This window comes from Cladophialophora carrionii (assembly GCF_000365165.1).
Source record: "Cladophialophora carrionii CBS 160.54 unplaced genomic scaffold supercont1.2, whole genome shotgun sequence".
Classification (NCBI taxonomy): Eukaryota; Fungi; Ascomycota; class Eurotiomycetes; order Chaetothyriales; family Herpotrichiellaceae; genus Cladophialophora; species Cladophialophora carrionii.
Genome location: NW_008481827.1, coordinates 481652 through 507996, shown reverse-complemented (window position 1 = coordinate 507996; position 26345 = coordinate 481652). Strand labels below are relative to the sequence as shown.

Sequence of the window (26345 nt, the reverse complement as noted above, 5' to 3'; positions counted from 1 at the left end):
CGGTTGCGTCGCTCTTTGCGGCCTTTTGTCAATCCGTCTCCCTCGTTAATACCTCCCGCAGCAACCTGGTGCTATTCGACCCTGCTACGACTACACTTTCTTGCGCATCAACCCACAATGGCGCCTCCTCCTTCGAACGAAGCCAAGATCAATGAGGCCAAGAAACTGGCCAAATCAGATCCAGCGAAGGCAGAGAGTCTCTACATGGAAGTCCTCGCTCAATCACCGGAGTCGAATCAAGCTGCCCTGAATGACTATGAGAATGCCCTGGTCGGCTTAGGCGAGCTTCATAGAAACAACAAGCGGCCGGAGGACCTGGCTCAGCTCGTCAAGACAAGCAGGTCAACGCTGTCCTCGTTTGCGAAAGCAAAGACAGCCAAGCTGGGTACGTTGTGAATCGGCTGCTCTCAAAGCAGAAGCTAACCCAGTATCCAGTACGACAACTTCTAGACCTCCTCGCAGACATCCCCAACTCCCTCGAAATCCAGATCGCTACAACGAAATCGTGTATCGATTGGGCCAACTCGGAAAAGCGGTCGTTCCTCCGCCAGAACCTGGAAACAAGGCTTGTTCAATTGTACATGCAGAAACAGTCATACTACGATGCCCTCACTCTGATCAATAATCTCTTGCGGGAACTCAAACGACTTGACGACAAGCTTGTCCTTGTGGAGGTGCAACTGCTGGAGTCCCGGGTATACCATGCTCTTACCAACCAAGCCAAAGCACGAGCAGCCTTGACGTCGGCAAGGACTTCTGCTGCTTCAGTTTACACGCCTCCGCTCCTACAGGCTGGCTTGGATATGCAAAGCGGAATGCTGCATGCTGAGGACAAGGACTTCAACACCGCATTCTCCTACTTTATCGAGGCACTCGAAGGCTACCATGCGCAAGATGACACCGCCCGGGCGACATCGGCCTTGCAGTATATGCTTCTATGCAAAATCATGTTGAATCTGGGCGATGATGTCAACAATCTGTTAGCATCGAAACAAGCACAAAAATATGCAGGAACAAACCTGGAGGCGATGAAGGCTGTGGCAAGAGCGCACTCGAACCGCTCTCTGGAAGAGTACGAACAGGCACTGTCAAACTATCGCTATGAACTGGGCAGCGACGTCTTCATTCGCAATCATTTGAGGCGGCTGTACGACGCCATGCTGGAACAGAACCTGATCAAGGTCATCGAACCCTTCAGCCGCGTCGAGATTGACCACATTGCGAAGATGGTGGGTCTTGACACCGCCCAAGTCGAGCGGAAGCTGTCCCAGATGATCCTTGACAAGGTCATTATCGGCGTCTTGGACCAGGGAGAAGGGTGCTTGATTGTGTATGATGAGGTCGAGCGAGACGCTGGCTACGATGCCGCCTTGGCAACCATTGAAAAGCTCAGCAATGTGGTTGACGTCCTCTACACTAACCAAGCAGCATTACTGGAATAGATGGCCATCGCACTACAGCTTGGGCACCTTGAAGGTCATTCTTGCCGTCCTGACAGCAAAATATTTCAAATCCGGCACTTGATCCGCCACTTTTTTGGCGGGGGCCTTTCGAATCAACCAGGGCTGCCATGCCGATGGCCTGATGATGCGAGGGAAGCTTGAAGATGTCAAGACGTCTTGGCGGTCCGTCAACAGCGGCTCTGCAGCTTTCCACCATGCTCGGCTAAGGTGTGTTATTGCTGCTGCCATCTGGTTGAGCTGTATCCATGGAGACAAGGCAATGTGCTCATCCCAGGTGTCGATCATGGAGTGCGAGGGTTAGCCCTTGAAGCGAATAGAATAACAAGTAAACGCGACGTGGCGAAAGGCGGGTTCATACTCCATAATTCTAGAACTGTTACGCAGTAGCTATCAATGGTAACTCGTGCCTGGAAGCGAGAACACCGGCTTTGTCATGCAACTGGCGGGTTCGTGGAATCGGTTTTTCGGACCCCGCCACTGAGTCTTCAGGCGCCGAAGCCTCGATCACTTCCAAACACTGTACAACAGATCTCCCGGTAAGGCTACAACCTTCTACTTTGCCGTTCTCAAACTCAATTTCTTGTGAAAGACCGCCCTTTCGACACCATCTGCCGGTTCTCGTCCACGGTTGTTCTTAGCCTCAATACGTAACAAAGCCAACACGGTAATCTCAAAGCGCATTTGTTCTAGAATCGAGAAGTGCCCCGCGATCGCGGTCGCCGCCGATTGCGCTCCTCTCAGCTGGTTCGGAGCCGACCTCGCCGAGTCGCATTTTGCATTTGCACTTGGACCTCTGCTCTGAGATTCATACTACAACATCAGGCCGTTCGGCCTCCGGAGGGCATCTAAGATGGGTCAGAAGTGAGCGCCGTCTACTGCATTCGCAGACGGTCTCGGCGAGACGATCAGGCTGACCGTTGGAATTGTCCAGACAATCCAAGTTATCGCCGCAACAGCTGGAAGAACTCCAGAAGTCAACGCACTTTGACAAGAAAGAATTACAGCAATGGTACAAGGGTACGTCACACATATAACCCCCGAGCATGTCCGCGAGGGAGTTGGCTTGTAAGCAACCGCGGCTGACCATACTGAACGTCGCAGGCTTCCTGAAAGACTGCCCGTCAGGCACGCTCACAAAAGAAGAATTCCAGAAGATATACCGACAGTTCTTTCCCTTTGGCGATCCTAATTCATTTGCCGACTATGTCTTCAAGGTTTTTGACTCGGACAAAAGCGGGACTATCGACTTCAAGGAGTTCATTTGCGCTCTGAGCGTGACGAGCCGAGGCAAGATGGAGGATAAACTGGATTGGGCGTTCCAATTGTACGATATCGACGGGGATGGCAAGATCAGCTATGATGAGATGTTGGCGATCGTGGAGGCCATCTACAAGATGGTAAGTGGCCCTTCCAGAGAGTGCGACGCTGGCTGACACTGTTTACCGCAGGTGGGTTCAATGGTGAAGCTTCCCGAAGACGAAGACACGCCCGAGAAGCGGGTGAGAAAGATCTTCAGAATGATGGACAAAGACGAGAATGGCAGTCTCGATATGGCCGAGTTCAAGGAAGGGAGCAAGAGGGATGAGACTATCGTATCGGCCTTGTCATTGTACGACGGCCTGGTATGATTGGCAATAGACTTCCCTCACTCGACAGTTGTCCTGCACCACATCCGGGGTGACGAGCACATGACAGCAGAATCTTCTCGGTATCTTCAGTTTTCATACTTCAGAAGCCGGCGGCTTTGTTGAGGCAGCAGTAGGCGAAGGCGGCGCATTGGAACACGCAAACTCAGGGATTGCAACGCATGGAAGAACGCGATCGAGGGCCTTGAATATCCGATGTCAAAGGGTCGTCTAGCAGAGTCTTGAAAAGAGGCTGTCCACGAGGAAGGATGACTTATCATGACTTAAGACCTGAACATGTTTTTATCTTGTATGCTGTACCACTCCGACAAGGTACCCTGACTGGTGACGTGAAGCCGGCCGCATCTCCGAGCTCCGTGAACTTTTGTACGGTTCACCCAACACAAACGGAATCAGGCGCATGTGTAAGGACACGTCTTTGCTCATCACTCTATCTGAATAACTATTACGACAACCCAATTCTAACAGCGAAACCACTGGACCTTCAACCAGATTGTCCTCGACTATACCTCCCCCCTCCCACTGAACCATGAGGTGACACCGTCCGATCCTTTGCCGACAATCCCCATTGTGCAATTGCAGACTCGACTGCAGCTCGCCGGCCATGGTTCCAAAGCTCTCTTCAGCCATTATCGGCCTATTATTCGCAGGTCACGCCGCGTGTTTCTATCTTCCTGGTGTTTCGCCCTCATCCTACTCACAAGGCGACAAACTTGAGCTCAATGTCAACGCCCTAACACCTTCGATATCCCAACATGATGAACAAATCCACGCAGTGGTTGGTTTCGATTATTACCACCCTGGCTTCCACTTTTGCCAGCCCGAAGGAGGACCGCAGTCAAGAAGAGAGTCACTAGGCAGCATCATATTTGGCGACCGGATACAAAGCTCGCCTTTCGACCTGCGCATGGGAGTGAACGAAACATGCAAAATCGCGTGCAAAGGCGAAGTCTGGGACGAGAAGTCGGCGAAGTTTGTAAACAGGAGGATCGAGGAGGCATACAACGTGAACTTCTTCGTTGATGGCTTACCTGCCGCCGAACTGAGGGAAGATCCCCTGACGCATGAACGCTTCGCCAGCCCCGGGTTTCCGCTGGGTAAAATACAAGAAGATGGCACAAAGACCTTGAACAATCACTGGGACATCATCATTGACTACCATATGGCGGGACTTCGTGGACTGAAGTATCGTGTTGTTGGCGTCCTTGTCCAGCCTTCATCACATGCCGATGCCCGTTTGGCTGACAACAACCAGCCAGATTGTGCTTTCGCCTCAGGGCCTCTCGTACTGAACGAGAATGGAGGGACGCTGGTCACGTACACCTACAGCGTCTACTGGCGTCTCTCAGATACTGCCTGGGCGACGCGATGGGACAGGCTACTCCACATCGTCGATCCTAAGATTCATTGGTTTTCACTCATCAACTCGGCCATATTTGTCGTCTTCCTGCTGGGCATGGTCAGTACTGTCTTGGTCCGGGCGTTGCGCAAGGATATCGCGAGATACAACCGGCTCGACAACATCAACCTCGATGATCTTTCCGGCACATCTGCCGTCGATGATGACGTTCAAGAAGATTCAGGTTGGAAATTAGTGCACGGCGACGTGTTCAGACCGCCACGCTATGCACTTCTGCTGAGTGTCCTGCTCGGAAGCGGAGCTCAGCTCTTCGTTATGACTGCAGCAACGGTTGCCTTTGCGATGCTAGGCTTCCTCTCACCTTCAAATCGAGGCTGGCTGACCTCCATAGGTCTACTCCTCTACACCGTGTTCGGCTGCATAGGTGGCTACGTTTCTGCCAGAGCGTATAAGAGCTTTGGGGGAGAGAAGTGGAAGCTCAACATTGCAGCCACGCCTGTCTTCGTGCCCGGCATCGTCTTCGGCTCATTTTTCCTTCTCAACCTCTTCGTCTGGGCAAAAGGGGCAAGCGGCGCAGTCCCCTTCACGACTATGCTCGCCATCATCGCGATCTGGTTCCTCATCAGTGTACCGCTGAGCGTTGCCGGCGCATGGTACGGCTTCCGATCGCCCGCGATCGAACCACCCACTCGTGTCAATCAAATCCCACGCCAAATTCCTCCCGTGGCACGCTCACTCAGGCCATTACCTTCCCTGTTACTTACAGGCATCCTGCCCTTCTGCGCCATCTTTGTCGAACTCTACTTCATCATGACTTCCCTCTGGACCAGTAAGATCTACTATATGTTCGGATTCCTGTTCATATGCTACGCCTTAATGGCTATGACCTGCGCATGTACCACTATCCTCCTGGTCTACTTTCTGCTTTGTGCGGAGGACTATCGCTGGCAGTGGAGGGCGTTCTTTGGGGCGGGAATGACCGGCGGCTATGTCTTCGTGAATGCATTGGGATTCTGGGTGACGAGAGTAAGTTTTGGAGGTCTTACGGGCGCGGTGCTTTATGTTGGTTATTCTGCTTTGATCAGTTTCCTGGTGGCGGTGCTTACAGGTAAGACACGCCAAGTCCTTAAAATTGCAAAGACGAGACACTGACTTAGGAACAGGTACCATCGGATACCTGGCGTCTTATGCATTTGTTTACCGGATTTACGGGTCAATTAAGGTTGACTGACCCTGTCATCCGAAAGTGTATTATCACCGATGATGTTTGCTGCTTGGCCCGGCGTTGGAGGTTATAGAGGCGAACGTGAGCTTAACATCACCGAGGGCTGAGACAGTCATATGGAACACATGAGCATGAAACCCTCCTGACCATCACAGCCTTATCGCTAGCTCGTTAACCTGCTGTCGCTTCGTCGCGAGCGTCTTGTTTTGGCAAGGCCACATGGAACAGGCACCGTTATCCCCGGTTGCCGCCATCGCCGCGGCGACGGAAGGAATCCGGGGGAACCCTGAGCGACAGGACCCTTCCGAGACAGATGTATCAATTCATGCTAGAATCCAAACTGGAAACGTACCACCCAAGGTAACGCACCAAATGCTTCATTCACGTAGCTTGTTGCAATAATGCAGGTCCTGTGTGAAAACTGTGGTCAATCTTCGAGCACAAGAGACAATCCCCAACCGCCAGGGACAAGAAGCAGCAGCCGAAAAGGGCAAAGCCAGGCCTGATGTTTCATATGCGTGCAAAACCACATGCGCGTTCGTTGGGATCTTGGGTTTTGGTGGGTCGATGCTGTGCGAGACGCCTCCAAAAGAGAGATTAGAAGCAGAATCAGAAGGGAAAATGATCAGCGCGAGAAAAGTGTGATCGTCGGGTGAATTTCTCTTTAGGAAGCAGGTCGCACAAAATGGGATTATTACTCGTACTCCCTCTTGCTCCTGAGGTTCCGGCATGTTGACTAATTGGCATGTCTGGCGGCCACAGGTTTTGGCACGCTGATCTTTGCGGTGATCTTCATTGCTCTTTACCCACAGTTTTGAACAGTCTTACGTGCTTCACGTATTATCGGGGCACTCGCAGGAAAACGTGCGGTTATCTGAAAGAAAGGGTAAATAGTCAAAATCCGTGTGGAGCAATGTCACAATCAAAGTAGCCGCCACCAGATCTATGGAGGCATTGTCCTGACATACCCAGTGCATACCTAGGGAGGACAGAGTACTCTTACGAGTATGGACTAGGGGTGCAGGTGAATGAGGGGTTCCTGGAAGACCATGCTATGGAGCCAAACCGATCCAGTCACTCTGCAGAGCACGACCACCAGGCACAAAGGCCCATGAGCGGAAGGCTGACGTCGCAGTCACAAAAGCAAGTGGACGGGATGATGCGGGACACGTCCAGGGCCACCAAGGACTTGGAACCACGGTTACATAATGCCGTCTGCCACAGCACCATCTCGTCGCCGAACAAGACGACCTGAGATGGCGCAAAGTGAGACGCCGACCTGCAGAAAAGACGCAGCCAACTGTCTCCTTTTAGAAACAGTCTGGTCCCGTCGGATAGGAACAAGCAAAGCTTCGCAGGGATGAAGCAATGGCCGGTGTATCTAGTGGTGCGAGCATGAATCTGCTGCAGGAGGTGCGTGGGTGGCACCCCCCAGAGTCCACTTCCCAAGCCCCCAAGCCCATCGGTAGGCGTGCCGCAAGCCAGCCGATCTTTGCTGGCCGTCGGAGGTGGCCCCAAGGAGGACGACGTCATCTTGCATGTTGCAGCCGACAGCCCAGTGGCACACGCCATTCGCCTCTCAGGTCTGTCTCTTGCAGTGTCAGTCTCTAGCAGCCGTTGGAGTCTCTTCTCTGCCAACAACAACCGACTCAAAAGATCCCGTTCCTCGTGTCTCAACAGCCCTGACTGACCTGCGATTCTTTCCGTTCCTTTCACTGACTCGGTCGCTAGTCGTCTCCACCTCCCGTTGCCACTCTACCCTGTGCTTCCGGGTCACGGGCTCCCATTACATCGACAGTCACTTGGATTGACTTGGCTGGGCCATACGTCGCTCGACCGCTCGATAGTCCGTCGTCTCTCACGTCCTCTACCCACGCCCTCCTGCCACTCTATGAGTCCCATGTCACAATACTGCGGTTGTCTTCTCATGCATCGGTGATACGCGCGATCGAACCGGTCGAGTAGTCTCGCACTTCCCCGACCACTCCTGCGGTTTTGCTCTCCATGCCTATCCTCAAACTGCGACGAGGTTGCAGACGCCGAAGTTGGTGGATCAAGTGTCTGCATCCACAAAGATGAAGTCATCAAAGTCGTCGCGCACGGGGATGCCACCCCGTGGACGATCTTCACGCAGCAATGATGCGCATGGCTCGTCGGCAAAACCTGAAGAGGAAGTCGTTGTGAGGGAAACCAGAGGTGGTAACAACGCGCCTTCACAGACGTCGACACCAGTTCACCATCAAGTCACAAACGTAATGGCACGTGAAGGGTCTGGTGGTATTGAAGCCATGCGCCGGAGGATGAGTGCTGCTCTGGCACAGAAACAACAGCAGCGCGCTGCTGCCGCTGCTTCGAGCGGGTCCTCAGACTCGACGAAACAGGACGACTCATCGGAACCTACCGCGTCTCTCCAGCATACGGAGTCCAGCTCAGATGAATCGGTCAACACCGGCGCCCTTTCGACAGACTCTGCCCGTACTATTAGGGCTACTTTTGACTTGACGCCTGGATCTGTTAGGACGCCCTCATATCCATTCCCCCGCATGGCGTTACGGCTCAACCGGAACATTAGCCACCGTTCTGGTCCTCACCATAAACCCTTTACCCTGTTATCTCCCACAAACGAGCCGCCACTAAGTTCAGAGCCTTCACAACCCCCACAGCCCCATCGGCAACCATCATCCTCCGATATGAGTACGCCAATAGGTCAGGCACCTACAAGCCCGGCGTATCCTGAAGACCCTAATTTCCCAACGCCCGATCTCTACGACATTATCCTTATGCTTAATGCTGAACCCGGCCTAGATATGTGGTGGGCCAATGTCACTGAAGTCTTATCAGAGATATACGGCGCTGAACGAGCGTCCCTTGCCATTCCGGGTGACATCACTGACTTGGAAAATGTACCGTGGGGTCAGAAGGCCACCTACAATATCAACGGCAGCGAAGGTGTTGGACCTTCGCAATTCAACTCGACGACGACGTCCGACGCCGATGTCAGCTCCATAGGGCGCCGGCCTGAACCCACAAGCAGGATACCGAGTGAGGCAAATTCAATCCCTGTACGACGGCCACCTCTTTTGTCGAGACATTCTATCGCAGGACCAGCTCCTGATTCAGCAGCGAGACTTGCCCGCCAACGGCCTCCTGGACCAGTACGCGCCTACAGTACCATTCCGAAAGAGCAGGAGAAGGCCTCGGCGATCCCGTCAATCTTGCCCAGACTAACCAGGCAAGCCGCCACGCCCCGGTCGTCGTCTGTGGCTGAACTGGACCCTTTATCATTGAGAGGGCAGATCAACTCAGCTGGGTCGGCTTCCTCAACCCTCCGCTGTTATGTCCATCGTTCGATACAGCCGTTGGAAGCGGAACCCGACCCTCTTCTCATTCGTACAGGAGTCGCGTCTCTGTTTGGTAAGAGGAAGCCTGTAGTGTTGACCAGGGCCTATACCGAGACTGCCCACAAGCATTCACCCATGCTTAAAGGTAAGGAGCAGAATAGAAGCGCTCCACCAACGCCATTAGGGGCGCCGGGCGAGCGCAGGAGCTCTATCTCTGAAGATTCGCACGGGTCACAGGGTTTTCTTCGTGCTTTTGACGAATACGAGCAGCCGGAGCCCTCTCCATGGTCACAGAGCCCGTCACCTTCGCCTGCTGCTCGACCTGACCCAGCCGAGTCGCCTTTCTTCGTACAACCCACGGCATCAATTGACGAGACCGCTTTTGAACAAGACCCTCCAGCTTATGACTACGCAACCACCGCCAATCAATCATTAAGCGCAATAGGCGCGGATATGTCGAAGACACTCATTCATGTACCGCTTATCCAGCCGGTATTGGCCAGAGGGACGATGGCGTCTAATTTACGCTTTCCGATAGCCGTCTTATCGTTTCTCTCTCCTCTGAATCCGTATCCACGCAGTTTGCGACATTCTTTGGAAGCTCTGTTGCCCCATCTGGCAAGCTCATATTCCTTGGCGCAGCAATACAGCGCGCTTCAAGATCGTCTGAGAGGAACTACAGGAAGCAGACACGGTGCAGCGTTCGGCCTTGGCGGCACATTTTCCGATGAAGGCTCTGAACTGGAACTTGTGGCGGAGCTCAGCGGCCAAATAGCACAGGATAAAGAGAACTCCAGGTCATGGACGTCGCAGGAGAGCCATAGTCCGGGGCTTTTACGCGACAGTCCCGGTAGCTCCGTAGTGAGCACGCCACTTATGGAGCAATTCGGCCTGAGCACAAATCAGCCTCCAACCCCAGGGGGTAAGACCGGGGCTGAGATGGTCGACAGCTATTTCTCGGCTAGAAGACAGCGAGGCAGTCATCAGCCGCTCACGCCAGGTCCCAGACCTTCAAAGGACGAGGGGGAGCAAGCGAAGTCCTCGGCCGAAAAGTCTGCAGGCTCAAAGTCTACTGGCAAGAAAGCTGTAGGCGGTTCTGCGCGATCGCAGCCAGAGCCTCATAGTCCGATGCCGCTCCGGACAGCAAGCACCGCTTCTGAAAGTGAAGGAGGAGATCCGTCCCTCGGCACGTTCGATAGAATGGACAACTCACTTCGGCGAAACACGGCTCGACGAGTGAGCGAAAACAAGGACGATGGTGAAAGGCCGTTGCCGGAGCTGATATCCTCCTTAATGCTCAACGCAGTTCCTCTACAGCTATTTCTTGCCAAACCAAACACAGGTGACTTGGTGTGGACAAATCGCAAATTCGACGCCTTCAGGAGTCAAGGTGAGGGCAGAGTGCGTGATCCTTGGAAGAATGTCCACCCGGCAGACAGAAATGGTCTGGTGAAGCTGTGGAACGAGGCGTTGAGGACGGGCAGTCAGTTTACGCACTACATTCGCGTCAAGCGATTCAACAGCGACAGCGACTACCGATGGTTCGTGTTCCGTGCAAGTACTCTGCTCAGCAACAATGGTCGGCTTCTGTACTGGATTGGCTCATTCTTGGATGTGCATGAGCAGTACATTAAGAATCTTGAGGCCAGCGAAAAGGAAGCCATTATGACGCGTGACAGCAAGATTCGCGCACTTGCCGACGCAATTCCGCAAGTCCTGTTCGAAGCTATCGAGGGGGATGGTATCGTGGCCGTCAACCAACAATGGCATTCATATTCAGGTCAAACCCTCGAGGATGCGCGGGGGCTGGGCTTTGCAAAACACGTACACCGCGATGATCTCCATAAGTGCGGAATACTCTCACCGATGGAGGTTGCTGCCATAGTACGGTCGCCGACCACAAGCTCTTCGTCCAGCGAGTCAAACAAAACCGTTGGGCCGCCGCCGCCTACTCAGAAGAACCTTTTCTCGCCAGATCTGACTTCTTTAGACCGCATGATTAAATCAGGGTCGGTGGTCGTGGAGAAGGATGAGAATGGACGTCTGTCGTATCTCACAGAAGTTCGGCTGAAATCAAAAGGTGGCGGGTACCGCTGGTTCCTGGTAAGACTTGTTCGAGTCGACACCGGACTTTGGCAAAGCCAAAGCGGAAAGGCTTCGTGGTACGGGACGTGCACAGACATTGAAACACGCAAGACTCTAGAGCGAGAGCTGAACCAAGCAAACGAAAAAGTGCATTCGGAAATGGAGTCCAAGACGAAATTCTTTGCGAACATGTCTCATGAGATTCGAACGCCACTCAACGGTATTCTGGGCAGTATGCCATGGCTGGTCGACTCAGAACTGGATCACGATCAGAGGAGGACAGTAGACACCATCCAAAACAGCGCGAACAACTTGCGGGAATTGGTTGACAATATTCTCGACGTTACCAAGGTTGAGGCTGGAAAGATGACACTGCTGCCGAAGTGGTTTCATGTCCGCAACCTCTGTGAGGAGGTGGTGGACACCGTCTCATCTCGAGCTATCGAACGTGGATTAGAGCTCAATTATTCTCTGGAAGCTAATGTGCCCACCATGGTGAGAGCAGATGCCTTTAGGGTCCGACAGGTGCTGCTCAATCTTCTTGGCAATTCGGTCAAGTTCACTGAGCAGGGAGAAGTGTACATGCGATGTTCATTCCGGAAAACTGCTCCTGTGGATGACACGACCGGCTCTCAGCATTCCGGCCTCCTCTACTTCGACGTAGTCGATACGGGCCGTGGGTTCAACGAAGACGACTTCAAACGCCTGTTCAAGCAATTTGGCCAGGTCGGCGGGGCTAGCAGTCACGAGGCTGGTTCTGGCTTAGGACTCTTCCTGTCTAAGCAACTGGTGGAGATGCACGGCGGAGAGCTTTCTGTGAAAAGCAAAGCTGGAGAAGGGTCGACTTTCAGCTTTTTCATCAAAGTCGAGATTGCCCCTCCAGGTTCTGAAGTAACGTCGCCGCCAACCACTGCGCGAACTGTACAACAAAAGCACATCTCACCCATCGCGGCAAGCCCTCGGTCACGATCCGACAATAAGGCCCCCACTATTTCTTCTGCCAGAGGCGTGTTACAGAACGAAGGGGTCATTCAGACACCAGGCTTATCCCGCTACATCAGCTCTCCTCCAGCACAGTCATCGGAGTTGCCGTCACCGGTTGTATCGTCGCCATCTGTTGTTTCACCACCTGTGCTTCCATCTGAGAGCTCAAGTTTATCGAGGCGGTCGAACTCGGGCAACATAGTGTCCGTCTCTTCGGCAACTTCAATAATACGCACACCAGACTCGGCACCAGCCCACGAGTCCGCGGTCTCTACGGGCGAGCGACAGGGCTTGACTGAGAAACCCAGCCCCGCATACCCCGTCTTCAAGAGAAGTAAAAGTGACAACGATGGTAGCGTGCTGGGGCCCGAACTAGCGCATCCTCACACATATTCAATTGTCATCATTTGCCCGGCCGAACATGCCGGAATGGCGATCAAGCAGCACATTGAGCACGTCGTGCCTCACCAGATCGCAGCCAACGTGACGATCATACCAGACATTGGCTCATTTTTGGAGCTCTTGAACGGCCCTGGGTCGCCTACGTTCACACACATCGTGCTGGACCTTCCCGCCTCGTCGGATATCATGTTATTTATGAGACAAATGGTCAACTACCAGGCGAACGTAGTGCCTGCGCTGGTGGTGATAACGGATCATTACCAGAAGCGGGATATCCTGGAAGACTTTACGACGCTGACGGCCAGTGGACGGCGAGCATACATGATTCACAAACCAGTCAAGCCTTCGGTGTTCGCGATGATTTTTGACCCTGCACAGCTGCGCAACTTGAGCAAGGACCGGGCACGCGAAGTGGCGCAATCAAGCTCGGACGACTTCCGCAAGATCGCCAACCTTGTTAAGGAGAAGATTGGAGGGAAAAACTTTCGCATTTTGTTGGTTGAGGACAGCGACGTGAACCGCATGGTGATCCAGAGATACCTCAAGAAAGTATCGCTCTCGAATGATTGCGCCAAGGACGGTCAGCAATGCGTGGACATGGTGCTGGCCAAAGACCATGGGTACTACTCGCTCATCATTTGCGACATTCAGATGCCGATCAAGAACGGCTATGAGGCGTGCACCGAAGTACGGGCGTGGGAACGACGCCATGGGTACCGACCGTTGCCGATCATGGCGTTGACAGCAAATGCTATGCCAGAGGAACGAGCAGCAGCAGCCGACGCTGGATTTACTGACTATCTGACCAAACCGGTGGATTTCAACGTGCTGGGAACCATGATGATGACGCTACTGGATACCGCCTTGCCACACGTGTTCCTATGTGATAGGCCGCCGGAAACTTGAGTTTCTCGGGGCGCAGGGGAGCGATTGTCGGAAAGGGAAGGCTTGGAAGTGTGCGCTGTACATGACAAGGGGAAGGGCGCTGCCGATGATGCACTCAGCATTTGAGCAGATCCCTCGCGAGCATTGCTTGTTGGCATAGGCGTTGGCAGGATTTCATGGCGGCATGTTTTGCAAGCTGTTCCCGGGTATGGCGGGTGGGATGCTGTATACCGTCCGAGGTGGCGACAGCAGCTGCCACCAAAACAGGCTAGGAGGCGTGTGGGATCGTCAATTCCACAGATTGATGGGGAGCATTGGGCTAACGACCTGGACGTCTATGGCAGCGGGTTCAAACGTCGTTGATAATGTTCACGCAAAACCAGAGGAGATTACCTTGACGAGAAAATGAGCGGCATGAATGGGCTAGGCAAGCATTAGCATCGGGAGAGAAAAGGACTTGACTTGGCTGTTGGCCATGACTTCAGGTCAGCTGGCGCAGCAGACCTGTGTTGGTAGATGTTTGTTCAGCATCAAACGTCGTAATGTCTAAATAATGAGCTGACTTCGATCTTGTTGTCTGTGACGCTGTTGGCGGCGGGCGCCTCTGTGCTCGCCAAGGCTTCCCCCAATTTGTCGGCGCTTTCAGGCGGCTGTTGGAGAGTTTGTTGGTTCCAGTGACTCGGCGCAGCTGCCAGTCATTTCCATCCCACTTGCCCCCAGTGGCTGCATTGGCCCTTACTGGCTCAACGCCCAATGACGGGCGAGACAGGCCCAAGTCCTCAAACACCAGGGATGCTCTGCTTCATGTCAGCCTCCTTCTCCAGGTCGCTTCGAAACATCTCCCTCTCTGTGAATTGTCTGCCCAGTCAGAGCATGGGCGCACATCCACGCTCACCGCCAGTAGGACGGCCAGTGTCTCTTTCCGAGTGCTCGGCTATCCTCCTCCCCCGACCAGTGTGCGACCGTCCTCGAGTGCCAATCCCGGACGCCTAGGTTGGTAACCTCCACGCACTGCGGAGCTGTGACTGACGCCCACGGCAGCCGACAGACCACGGAACCACGGACGAGACCCTCGAGCCAGTGAAGCACCGTCGCCCCTCCACCAGCAGCGCGTGCTGCATGGCAGCTGCACCGTCACCTCACGGTTCCCACACCAGCGCTTGACCATTTCCTGACCCTGCCTCTCGCTGCTTTCAGCGGCCTCTTACGTCTCTCATGCCGTGCTCAGGCTCCCGAGCCCCTCGACCCTCGTGTCCGCACACTGCGCGCGCGCAAAAAATATTCTGGACGTGCAATACCACACTTTCCCCGTGGCTCACTGAGCGTTCGAGACAGCTGCTGCCCGCGCTCGGGATGCCGCGAGACCGTCGAGCCCTCAGTGCTCTCTGCTCTGCTGCCCCTGGCCGTGTCCATGTCGACGCCTGGAACGAATCGCCGCTCCTCCCGCCTTCCCCCCTGCCCACCTCAGTCACGAACCTTCTCCGTCCTCGCTCCATTCGCCTTCTCAGACAGCCACTCCCCGTCCGCCGCTTCGCCTCTAGATCCCGCGACTAATGGCCTCAAGTCCTGGCAAAATGCCTCATCGACCCAATGATCGTCTTCGACGTCCCGTTCCCTCCCCTCAGCTGCCTGACTCGGCTTCAGCTGAAATTCTGATCCCACCCTGCCGTCTTCTGCTCATGGAGGGGCTCTCTCGACTCCCTGTGGTCGGCTGGGAACTGATTCTTCTCCTCGGTCTGCCGGGCGGAAGGTCACGGACGGTGCCGACCCTGCTTCGAAACTGTCTTTGTCCGCTTCACATTGGTCCTACTCGTCTCATCATCCTGCTCATGAAGCGGGGTCGGTGGGTGTGGCATGACACCGCCCTCCCCTTCGTCCATCAATCATATTGGTCTGCTCAGAGGTGAGTGATGAGCTGGCAATCTCCTCCCCTGCTCCTCTGTGACGAGAGTAGCGCTCATCATGGCTATAAAAACCCGTGTGATCGTTCCGGAAACCTTTCTTTCTCCTTCTTCCTTTCATACCACTCCCTCCCAGACATTGAGCGAGCATCTCCTTGATCCACCAACTCCTCTACTTGTCCAGTCACCCCTCTTGACTACACCCCGCTTCCACTTCACCCCCACAAGTCCCAGTTCCTGAGCGTACTCATCCTCGCCATCTTCTTCAATGGCCACCACTACCTATTCTCGTCATCCCGTCAGCTATGGTAGCCACCAGAAGGCCCTGCCAGTTACGTTGCCACCGTCCGGCAAGGGTCCGATCTACACTCAGCCAATTTCGCGTGTTGCCGATGCCCCGGAATTTTCAGATTCCAGTACATCTTACAGCAGCAGTGGCCGGTCCGGCGGCTCCTTTTCCGTCAGATCTGGCTCTAGCTATGCTGGAAGCCACAGCGGCACAGACTACGAGTCTCACTATTCGCGCTCCGGAATAGATGTCGTCGAAGAGCTTAGCGAGAGAATGAATTCCGCCTTTGATCCGCTCCGGATGGATAAATCACTGGCGAAGCAAGCGCAAACGTAAGTGGCCGGACTGCAAAATACTAGCCACGGACTGACCATGGGCAGTTCCGGCGAACTCAACGCCAAACAGCGGGAATTGCAGGAATTGCAAGCGATGGCACAGCGCAGACTGGGTCGCGCAAGGGTCAATTTCGCGGAAGGCGTCGAAGCGGCCAAGGAAGCCCGGCGCGACATCGAGTACACATCCAAGAAAATCTCGTAAGTTACGCGTCCAAGGCTGTCACCGGCACCAGGAGACATTCCGGCTGACGCACGCATTTGCAGATCAATGAAATCCAAGGCTGAGAAAAAGCATCCCGAAGCATATGCCAAAGCCAGCCGCAGCCGCCATGCATAAGTCCACGGCGATTACGATTCACGATGCTACGAATTTCTTTGCCTTTTCATGCCTGGCAGGTTTCTTACCGTCCCACATACTTCCTGGGGCTCCGCCTGTTCGCAAAGCGGGTGGTTTGAGAATGACTTTTTTCCCGCCGGCCTACCGCTCCGCCCAAACCATTGATCGACGTCTGACAGCAGCAAATCAGAATCCATCAGCAGCCTCGAACAATCATTCGCCGGGAGCCTCAAATGCGGCCTTGGCGGCCTTCCGCCGTGCTGTTGACGTGGCAGTGATTTTAGGGTTCCGCTCCACCCCGCGAAATGGGTCAAGATTCTCGCTGCTTTTGCCCCGCATGGCTTGCCAGGGCGATGGCGTGCATGACGCCAGGCCCATTTCTGCAACCAGGAAAAATGCCAGTGCCGAACTTGCACTGCAGCGATCGACCGTGCAGCAATCAAAACGTCCAGCCAGCAGTCGCCGAGCGGGTGCCACGCGAAATCTTCATGCAGGTACGACTGTCATTTTCTGACTCTTCGTCCCACTCTCTCGGCTGTCTGATTGGGTGTCGAGCTTCCCAGGCCGTTTTTGAGGTGTTTGCTACATCCAGCAGCTTCCCCTCCTCGCAGTCACATGGCCTGCGACCTTGCAGGTGACGGAGCGTGGAAGCTGCAGATGGTGTGGGGATTGTGGTGTGCTGGCTAAGCCAGATTTGGAGCCAGGCCCGGCCAGGCTGGCTTTGACGGGACTTGGTGCTGTGAGGGTTCTGCCGTGATCATTTCTCTGGGTTCTGGGGGGCAATTGTGAGCGAGCTGGGACGCCTCTTTCTGAATGGCGGCCTCGATCGAAGTGGTGCCTTTTCCCCTGTCTCCCTTCATTTCCCATGTATTCTTACCGAGATTCTTTGGCAGTTGCAATCGAAAAGTTGAAATCTTGGCCAACCCGGCACTTCATCTCCCTCGGCCTTCGGGGTGTCTGTAGGGGCCAAGGGTCGAGCGCGTAGGTTGAGGTCGGGCCTACAGACGAAGTGGTCGTAGGGGGATGGAGGCAGCCCACAGGAACTCTCCAGGCGGCAGGCCAGGCACTGTCAGGGAGCCAGTGCTTTGCTGCCTCGCCTCGGCCACTCTGACTTTTCGGTGATAAGAACGCGGCATTGTAGGCATCGTAGTGGTGACAGGGCGGCCGAGCAGGCCACCTTCCAATATTTCCCGCCTAAGCAGGGGATGAAGCACCCTGATGTGCTTTCCAAGGCCTGCACCAGCGGGCTCAATCCAAGCTCGGTAGGCTCTCTGTGCTGAGACAGGCGTGAAGACGCTTTCTGACTTCCAGCAGGTGACCTGCACCCAAGCATCTTTTAGTTGTAAGCAAGGACCGTATCGCAGGCTCACTGCAGTAGTCCTTGCCCCTACACCAGCCTAGCAGAGTTATGCTGTAGTATTCTTTACTTCCGACAATGCCATCCGGGTTCACCATAAGTTACCACAAGTACTGTGCCTCGGACTAGGTACAGCAAACGAGAGCAGGACTCGACACCCTGATCGGAAAAGTCACTGTCAAGCCGCACAGGCGGGCCCGACCATCCGGTACGAGTCCAAGTACGAACCCCCTCTACACAAGATTATGATCAAAGTGGAAGTTGGAGTCAATCTTGACGAGTTGCGAGTTTGAGTAAAAGTGATCGGTGGGGCACAGGTGCAGGACACACATAGACATACACGGATATACATAGACATAGACATACACGGCATACATACAAATAGATATAGATATAGATATAGATATAGACACCTGTATGTAAACACACAGTTTCTGGTCTTTGGTATATACTATAAAGTACATAGCAGAACGGCAGGATACGGTATACGTGAGCATGGCCACATGCCTACTACGAGTTTCTACGGGTACCTACGAGTACCTACGAGTACCTACCTACCTAGGTAGGTACGTAAACAACTCAATCCTCCGCCTCCGTCACCGCCTCCGTCTCCTCCTCTGTTTTCCGTCCTCGTCCTCTCCTACAGTGTACAGATGTCCGTTAATTATATGCACGACGAGGCAGAGACAAAGCGTAGGTGCTCTCAAACTCCAAAACTCCAAAACTCCAAGAGGGTTAGATGCCGCAACGGGGCGCCGCGGGACGGGACGAGGCTGTCGGGGCTGTCACGGCTGTCAGGGCTGCCACAGCTGGCTGCCTGGTTGGATGACTGGTTGGATGACTGGCTGGCTGGTGTCCCTCTCCTGTTCTTCCTTCCTTCCTTTCTTTGCTGGTCCATGTCGTGTCGTGTCGTGCGTAAAGGGAGTGGCAAGAGCAGGATCGAGGTGACTATCCATGTCAAGATCAATGTCAATGTTGGTGTTGGTGTCAGTCTTACTATCACTGTCAAGATCAAGATCAACTTCAATGTTGATGTCAGTGTCGGTGTTGGTGTTAGTGTCGAGATCAATCTTAATGTCAATGCCAATGTCGATGTCGGTGCCATCACAGGGGCTTGTGGCTTATGGGCTCGTTTCGCCGCGTGGCCTGTGGTGATGAACGAGCTTTGGTGGCTACGATCATGGTTTTGAGTACGGGATATCTACCCTTTCGAGTATCTACACCTCCGAGTATCTACACCTCAGAGTATCTACACCTCCGAGTTTCTACACCTCCGAGTTTCTACACCTCCGAGTTTCTACACCTCCGAGTATCTACCCTCCCCCGTCTAGGCTAGGCGTTTGTGTTCACATGCATGCCCGGCGGAAGGCTTTGGATCTGATCAGGTCTGATCTGTTGGTGTCGATCCGTCATCACCGCCATCTCAGCCCCTACGCACCCATCACTTACATCTTACATGTGAGGCGGTACTATTGGCGACATGCCGCTCCATGGCGCGCCTGCATGCATACACACATGGATCAATAAGTTCCGGTGGCTGAATGTGGAGTGAACCGCCTTCTCGCTGGGGAGTGGAAATGGGATTCGCGTGGGACGGACTCGTCAGGCAGAGAGGAAGTATATATTCCTACACATTCACATCACATTCATGCCTTTACATCCTCAATTGGGTATCTCCAAGAGCCTTCTCTTAGGTGTTTCCCATATCGCAGCAGCTGAGGCCGGAGGATGGGGTAGTGATACCGGTGCTCGACGTGGTGTCGCAGTTAAGTCTCGGTGACAAGTCCTATCTTGACAATGCTACCAACGCCAATAAGAAGGCCCGAACGGGCGTGGTTGGTGACAATGCGGATTTGCTCCCTAGCTATGGCTTTCGTGTTCACCCTCCCGAAAGGGGCCGAGTTGAGTGCCTACCTCGGGGGGTTGCTGAGAGTCCTGTTGCAAGATACCCTCTCCGGGATGGTGAGGGAGGTTGTTTCAATGGTGGGGAATGCCGATTGCGGTTCTCGTGGACGGTGGTCCTTGTGTTGACTTCGGAGGCGGCGTTGTCTCGATTGGCGTGAGGGTTGGAGTCTCACCGATGCTCAGTAGAAGCCTCACGGTAAAAGAATATAGGCCTTGCTTGGCGCTGGTTTTGATTCTGCCAACAGCAAGGCAAGAGACGCCATCCTCACATCTAGTCTCGATGCTCATCCTGCAGTCATCTCTGCCCCGATCCAGCTGTCTTCCCCCTGCTCTCGCTATTGTTGTATTTCGTCTCTCCTACCCGCCCGGAGTCGAGACCAAGGATCGGCGTCAACAAAACCGGGTTTAAAGTAAACCTTATCACCTTGATCGTTGAGTTTGCCTCGCGACCATTCATCGAGCTCCTGGTTTGTGTAGGATATGCCGGTTTGCGGAGATGTGAACACGAAAATTCCTTGTTGCTGGGTCGGAAATGATGGTACGGTATCTGGTGTCGGGACAGTAGTCATTTGCTGCTGTTGGCCTTGAGGTAGCATGGTGGAGTTTAGCATGCTTGTAGCAGTGGGTTTAGATCCAAATGAGAAACCTTGGTTGTTGGCCGACGGGGTCCGTCCTACTGGTCCCTGTGATGGGAGTTGTGCTGAGGTAGTGTCTAGATTCGAAGTTAGGGTTGACTCGATCATCAAATTAACTTCAGATAACTCGTGCAGAGAATGAGCAAATTATGGGAAAGGCAGGAGATAAGAAAGCTCCCCCGGCGCAACGACCATAAGCTAGAACACGTGCAGAACATTGACAGCAAGAGCGTATACAAGGGGTTGTGCGCATCAGCAGCTTCCACGTCCTTGTGACCAAAGAAGATGTCTGCGTACGAGTGCAGCCCAAGTGTTCAAGCAGCGGAGCCGTGCGGAGCTTGCAGGAGAGAAGAGATGAAGCTCGAGTAACTCCTGAAACATGAGAGAGAAGGTTCTTGTCTTCGTGGGCGGTACTGCTGGCTTGGTGCGTAAGGGGGAAAACATATGCTTGAGCGATTGATCCCCAGAGATTGGGCCTGCCACAGGGAGAGGAGAGCCACCGAGTGGCAACTCTGGTTCAACTGACGCCGCTGCGCTATTTCTCCGCGGACGGTGTTGTATTTGAGGACAGGTCGCTTGTTTGAAGGGAAGATCGCATCTCAACCTCAGAAAAGACTCACCCGATCGGTTCTTAGGACGAGTGGTGAACGAGCTGAAACCCATCATCTCGCGCATTGCAGCCTCCGCATCCATCTCGCCATTAGCCGGAGTCTCCTGCGTTTCCGGCATGGTTACGCTCTATTCCGTGGTAGTCAGTGTCAGTAACGAGCGGGCGGCTGTTATTACTGTCAAGTCAGTGATGCCTCATTGAACGAAGAAAGTCAAGCGTGGCCGAGAAAACGGTGGGTTTCAAATGACCGTCAGACGTCCACGCGCGAAACTTGGCGCGACTTGTATCATCGCCTGCTTCGAGTCTTGCTTCTGCCCTGTATCAACATTTAACATCATCAGCAGGCACAGGGGCAAGCTCATGGACAAGCGCATCGATCATCGCTAGAAACGCCTGGCCGGGGCAAATGATATGGCTCCTACGTTGCCAATATCGAGTCTCCTCCGTACTCGGTCCCAAGGTTGCTGAATGGCAAGCCCGGCTGAAGATCGTTGGCGAGCATGCTCGAGCAGGAACATGAGGTATGTGCCGGGAAGACTTCAGTCTGTACAGCTACAGCTCGACGCTCGGTTCGTATTCGTGTCCGACCATGCGAAGCATGATTGGCGTGACATTGAACACGGTGACGCCTGCGTTGTGATGACTGCCTTTTTATAATGCTCACCCTTGATCCTCGAGGAAGCCTTCATCGGCAACAGAAACAATGGCCTCGGTGAAAGACTGGGATGCCTTGACGAAAGCGAGACATACTTTTACAACAGAGCAGTTGCTGCAATTCAACGCCGCCGGCGTCGACCCGTACCTCATCCAGGTCGCGGAGCTAATTGGCTCGCAGTTCAATATCTCCCTACATGGCCAGCGGAATCCCGTTAATGTCTTTTCCAGTCTTCCCCAGGCCGAGTTCTATGGTCAGAGAATGGGCATCGGGTTTTCGGATCGACACATTGTGAGGATCCTCGCTGAGTCTAACGGCGGATTCGCTTTCCTGGGCATCGTAAGCTGTCTGGGCGAATATTTTGCCTCGGATGTCATCGTGGCTGTCATAATGAAGCTTGGAAGTAATATACAGACGGACGGAATGTGGGAAGGGTGGGAGCCCAGTGATTCCCAATGGAAACGCTTGGTATATCTGTGTCAGGGCTTGCTTGCCACGTCTCCGTTTGGGACACTGATTTCTCGAAACCATGAAGACCTCGAAACAGGGACTGATCATGTCAATGTCGCCCAAATCGTTGAAGCTCTGGTGAACTTGAGCGATCTTGTCGGTGGCGGCGCGAAGAACTTCTCTCTCGAGCACGCCGGTTCTGATGCCTACTGGTTTGCAGCTGTTGCGGAATATCTATTCGACCTCAGAGTGGCCGTTGAAGACCCCGACGGAGTACTGCTCTATGCGCGCCCCGGAACTAACGCAAAAGAAGCTCAATTCGTCCTCCGATCAGATGTGCCCTTGTACAGTGATGAAGCCGCCGAGCTGTTGCCGCTCTCGGAAGCATTTGCAGACATCGGCCACATCCTAGGCCCATCGCATCGGTCGGCTCTCAAGACTGGAGCTGTTGCTGAGCCCAAGAACCAACTCGCTCCTGTTAGTGGGGGAATGGTGACGTGGGAGAAATTGTTCCGGTCCTGCTTTGGTCGAACTTTTACAGACATCGAGCCTTCACTGGTCGCCGTATTCACTGGTGGAGCTGCGAGTCTCCTTTCGTCGACACTACAATACGACCATACGAAATCTCAAGAGTTCTTCCTCCCACACGCGAGCACTATGCGTGGCCTTTCAGGCTACGGACTGGTGGAGACGGTGATCTCCTGGTCTCCAGAGCTGCGTCGCATGGCTCCACAGATGGCTAAAGCAGCGCGACTACCGTTTCAACAAGCATGAGACAGAATGGATGAGATCTCGGTCATATTAGAGTCCAGCTGTATGTGTAGCTCCTGTGGCCACGCATCAGCAACCTCAACCGAGTTCTGCAAATACAGCGTGGTGGAAACAATCCTGGAGCTCGGCTTGTATATTGCACGCACCATGGTCATTCCGAACCTCTTTCCTAAGCGCGCAGGAGTCCTGGCATTCTATGAGCGCTTGCATGCCGCTGGGTTGATCTACAGGGCCCAGGAAGCCCCTACCACGGAAGCATTCGTAAAGGGATTCGTCGCGGCGTTGCCTACGCCACGAAATCTGATTGAGACGATGTGCCTGTTATTTACAGGGAGCGTGCCCAACAATCTAGTGGAAAGTTCGCTGTTGATATCGCACGAAGGTATCACCGTTTCCATGAACGCGTGGAACCCAAATTCAGGCGTACGCGACCCCGAGAATGAGCATGTGGTGATCCGGCAGCGGGCGGGAGTAAATGTCTCGACAGGCTGATCGCACCTCAATGGAAGGATCTTCGACCATGATACTGGGTATCCTTCGACAATAAGAACGCAGAAAGCGAATTGTCGTCGTTCAGTCAAAGTTTTGAACTGTTGAGGACGAAGCCGAAGGAAGTCAAGCAAACCGTGAAACCGAGGATGGGAGACTTGATGTTCTCGTACATTAGACCCGATAAGGCAGAGGAAGAGCGTGCCTGGAAGCTGGGATGGTTCGTACTGTAAGGTGTCGTCTTGATCCGTTTGGATCAGAGGTGACAAGGGATGCAGTCTTTAACTAAGCGTTGGCATGCCATTGACCCACTGCTTGGTATTCTCGTCCGTCTCCACCAAAGCAGTCATCAGAAGCCATATCCAGCACCAGTTCGATTTTTGCTGTGTCCGTTAGGCTGCGAGTGGTTGATGTGTAAGTGTCAGGGTAAAGGTACAGTACTGTCCTGTGCACCGCAGGCAACATCCAAAAGAAAAACCAATATGCGGTGAAGCTGAGGCTGAGGTTTACGATTACGGGATCATCGCGACACGCTTGACGCGCATGCCCCATAGTGCGAGATCGCTGATGCCTACTTGACCATGTATATCGATTCTCAATTTCTCCGTAGCTTTATTATACTGTACCTCTGGCTTGACACGGGCGTTCAAGAAATCGTCACACCGCCTGCCCATTGATTCGAGCCGTCTGCTACGTACCAGCAACCCGAAAATGTCGGACCTCAAGACCCCAACTTTAGTGCCCATCAAAGCCGTCCCTGGCTTGTTCATCGCAGAGTTCGTACCCTGTTCCTGACCTTCCCTCATAATGCGTTCGTGCTTTCTCACTCAAGTGTGAGAATTGCTAACTAACTCGAAACTCCCCTCTCCCCAGCCGATTCGCCGCGTCTTCGCGCCAACAGCTTCAGGCGCACAATATCGTCAGGATCGTCTCGGTACTACAGCGCCATGAGATGTCCCGATCGCTGAATCCGGGGTTTGCCGATGCCGATGTCGATGTCGATGCTGACGCTGGCGCTGCGGCTGCGGCCAAGGCTGAGTCTGACGCTCACGCTGACACTCAACGGGACGGTCGCATTGTCCGACGCGGCGTCGAGGTTAAAGTCCTGGATCTCGACGACGACCCGCTCGCCGATATACTGGAGTGGCTGGACGAGACGTGCGATTGGATCCAGGAGGGCCTTGACGCAAGCATCGACGGCAAAAACAAAAATCTCGATATCAGCATCTACGAACCTCGGCCGTCAGAAGCGACTAATAGGCCAGATCGGCCCGGCGTGTTGGTGCATTGCAAGCAGGGAGTTTCTCGCTCGGGGGCATTCGTCGTGGCGTTCTGTAGGTCGCTTGCTTGCCCTACGTTTCACGTTTTCTCTTCCTGCTACCTCCCTGCCCCTCTGTCTGTGTTTCTCTGTTTCTCTACATGTCGATGTCGATGTAACCTCCTCTCGGACATACCTACACGCGACCTTGACTGGGCTCCGACTTAGCGATCTGTCTAGGAGATTCTACGGGCTTTCTCCGAGAGATCACCTCCGTGAGACAGGAAGACACAGAAACGTGAAAAAATACATCGCTAACATGCATGTCCATCCACCTTGCGCAGTAATGCGGCGTTTCCAACTGTCATACGCCTCGGCGCTCAGCTTGGCGCGTGAGTCGCGGTCCCAGATCACGCCGAACAGCGGGTTTGAGAAACAGCTCCGCGTGTGGGAATTTTGCGGGTACAACGTGTATGAATGTGGCGAGGAGGCTGGCGGTTCTGGCGAAGCGGGTAGTGGCGAGGCCGTGAGGAAGGAGAAACGGCCGTATAGGGCGTGGAAAGCGGAACGGGACAATCTACTCAAGAGGGGGGAGGAGGATGTGAACAGGGCGAGATTCTCGAGTTTGGCGGATATGGCGGCGCGATTTGGACGGAGGAGACAGGACGTGATGGCGGCTGAGGGCGAGGAAGAGACAAGTCCGATGAACAGTACTCGGGAGGATGACGGGAAGCTAGACAAGGTTCTGGGGCAGGATAAGAGGAGGGAAGCGTGGGAACGGGTGCAGAAGATGGAGAGGGAGTGGAATGAGAGGTTGATTAGAGGTCAAAGTCAAGGTCAAGGTCAAGTCATTGGTGACCACGATGAGGAAACGCAAAAGTAATTCAAAGCTCGAGGAACCCTTTTATTATTTTTTAATATTCGTCTGTGTGCTCACTCTCCATCATGTGCTATGCCTGAGACATAATGAAGATGCTCGAGAATCAGCATTTCTGGTCCCCAAGGTATACTATCATGAGAAGGGCAAAGATCACTTCTACCTGATACCTGCTCATGGGTTGGATTGGTATGCGCATCCACGCCACATCCACCTCCGAGGTCGCCGCATGCCTGACGCATGTAGTCGCACATTTTCGGCATTTCCAAGTTGTTCTCAGCTTTTGACCACGTCGTCGCTTTGTCGTCCCGGGGATTACTGCTTTGTCAGATGAATCGTTTACTGACAATTCTCTCGATGGATCGATCGTAAATATAGGCCTTGAATAGAAGATGAAACCGCGAGGACAACACACAGTGGCTGTTGAGTCAGGGCTCAGTGACGCGTGGTCGTAAAGCGAAGGCATGTTAGCTGTTGTGAATGAGTGCAGTGAATCTGACACAGTAAAATGTTAATCGCGGCCTCGATAAATCAGTGAGGCCGGATGTCCGTATCACATATTTCCCGAAAACCAGAGGTTTGACACAAACTTCTCCCTGCGCTGACTTCGCTGGCTTCTGGCTGCATGTTTATCGTGCTTTGCACCAAGTCAATTGCTTTGCCTCCTACAGAAACATCAAGCTGTCAGGAAACTGAGCAAACTTATTGAGCCTTACACATCACTCACAACAGGTGTGCATCTGAAGATCAAGGAAGATAGATTACCACAAGTTGTGTCAACCTGGCCACGCCGGCTACCTGGCCGCCACTCTCCAGCCTCCATCCCGACAGCTCAACATCTCCAACTTGCGGCTGTTGTCTTTGTCCCAAGCGGCACTCGAACATCGGCGGAAGAGTACAAGCTCGTCGACCCCGCGGCGAGGATGCTTAACGTCTAGCGGATGCATGCAATGATGATCTTCCCCGCAAATGATATGGTGGCTTCATATTTACCCGCTGGCAGAATTGTTGACACCTCTATTCGTACAATTTTACCCACGTCACGCCTGCTTCGCCTGCTCCTTTCCGGTCTGCCCTCGGGCAAG

At 53.8% G+C, this 26345-nt stretch overlaps 9 protein-coding genes across 9 annotated transcripts; 8 read left to right on the top strand and 1 right to left on the bottom strand.

Annotated features, from left to right (window-relative positions):
- Positions 1-117: 117 nt before the first annotated feature.
- G647_02248 (uncharacterized protein) lies at positions 118-1442 on the top strand (the record flags this gene model as incomplete). The annotated part of the gene is made up of 2 exons (XM_008726598.1): positions 118-385; positions 436-1442. The coding sequence occupies 2 exons, from the start codon at positions 118-120 to the stop codon at positions 1440-1442; spliced, it is 1275 nt and encodes a 424-aa protein (XP_008724820.1).
- Positions 1443-2313: 871 nt separating this feature from the next.
- On the top strand, positions 2314-3091 carry G647_02247 (calcium-binding protein NCS-1; the record flags this gene model as incomplete). Its single annotated transcript, XM_008726597.1, has 4 exons — positions 2314-2324; positions 2395-2480; positions 2565-2860; positions 2912-3091. The coding sequence occupies 4 exons, from the start codon at positions 2314-2316 to the stop codon at positions 3089-3091; spliced, it is 573 nt and encodes a 190-aa protein (XP_008724819.1).
- Positions 3092-3713: 622 nt separating this feature from the next.
- On the top strand, positions 3714-5700 carry G647_02246 (uncharacterized protein; the record flags this gene model as incomplete). The annotated part of the gene is made up of 2 exons (XM_008726596.1): positions 3714-5577; positions 5633-5700. The coding sequence occupies 2 exons, from the start codon at positions 3714-3716 to the stop codon at positions 5698-5700; spliced, it is 1932 nt and encodes a 643-aa protein (XP_008724818.1).
- Positions 5701-7769: 2069 nt separating this feature from the next.
- G647_02245 (uncharacterized protein) lies at positions 7770-13412 on the top strand (the record flags this gene model as incomplete). The annotated part of the gene is made up of 1 exon (XM_008726595.1): positions 7770-13412. One exon carries the CDS (start codon positions 7770-7772, stop codon positions 13410-13412), a length of 5643 nt encoding a protein of 1880 aa, XP_008724817.1.
- Positions 13413-15560: 2148 nt separating this feature from the next.
- Positions 15561-16253, top strand: G647_02244 (uncharacterized protein; the record flags this gene model as incomplete). The annotated part of the gene is made up of 3 exons (XM_008726594.1): positions 15561-15913; positions 15962-16114; positions 16181-16253. 3 exons carry the CDS (start codon positions 15561-15563, stop codon positions 16251-16253), a joined length of 579 nt encoding a protein of 192 aa, XP_008724816.1.
- Positions 16254-19862: 3609 nt separating this feature from the next.
- Positions 19863-20024, bottom strand: G647_02243 (uncharacterized protein; the record flags this gene model as incomplete). The annotated part of the gene is made up of 1 exon (XM_008726593.1): positions 19863-20024. A coding segment is annotated over one exon (162 nt), but the record flags the coding sequence as incomplete, so codon positions are not given.
- A 1439-nt stretch (positions 20025-21463) lies between these two features.
- Positions 21464-22639, top strand: G647_02242 (uncharacterized protein; the record flags this gene model as incomplete). Its single annotated transcript, XM_008726592.1, has 1 exon — positions 21464-22639. One exon carries the CDS (start codon positions 21464-21466, stop codon positions 22637-22639), a length of 1176 nt encoding a protein of 391 aa, XP_008724814.1.
- A 144-nt stretch (positions 22640-22783) lies between these two features.
- Positions 22784-23128, top strand: G647_02241 (uncharacterized protein; the record flags this gene model as incomplete). Its single annotated transcript, XM_008726591.1, has 1 exon — positions 22784-23128. One exon carries the CDS (start codon positions 22784-22786, stop codon positions 23126-23128), a length of 345 nt encoding a protein of 114 aa, XP_008724813.1.
- A 949-nt stretch (positions 23129-24077) lies between these two features.
- Positions 24078-25266, top strand: G647_02240 (uncharacterized protein; the record flags this gene model as incomplete). The annotated part of the gene is made up of 2 exons (XM_008726590.1): positions 24078-24459; positions 24728-25266. 2 exons carry the CDS (start codon positions 24078-24080, stop codon positions 25264-25266), a joined length of 921 nt encoding a protein of 306 aa, XP_008724812.1.
- Between the last annotated feature and the right edge of the window lie 1079 nt (positions 25267-26345).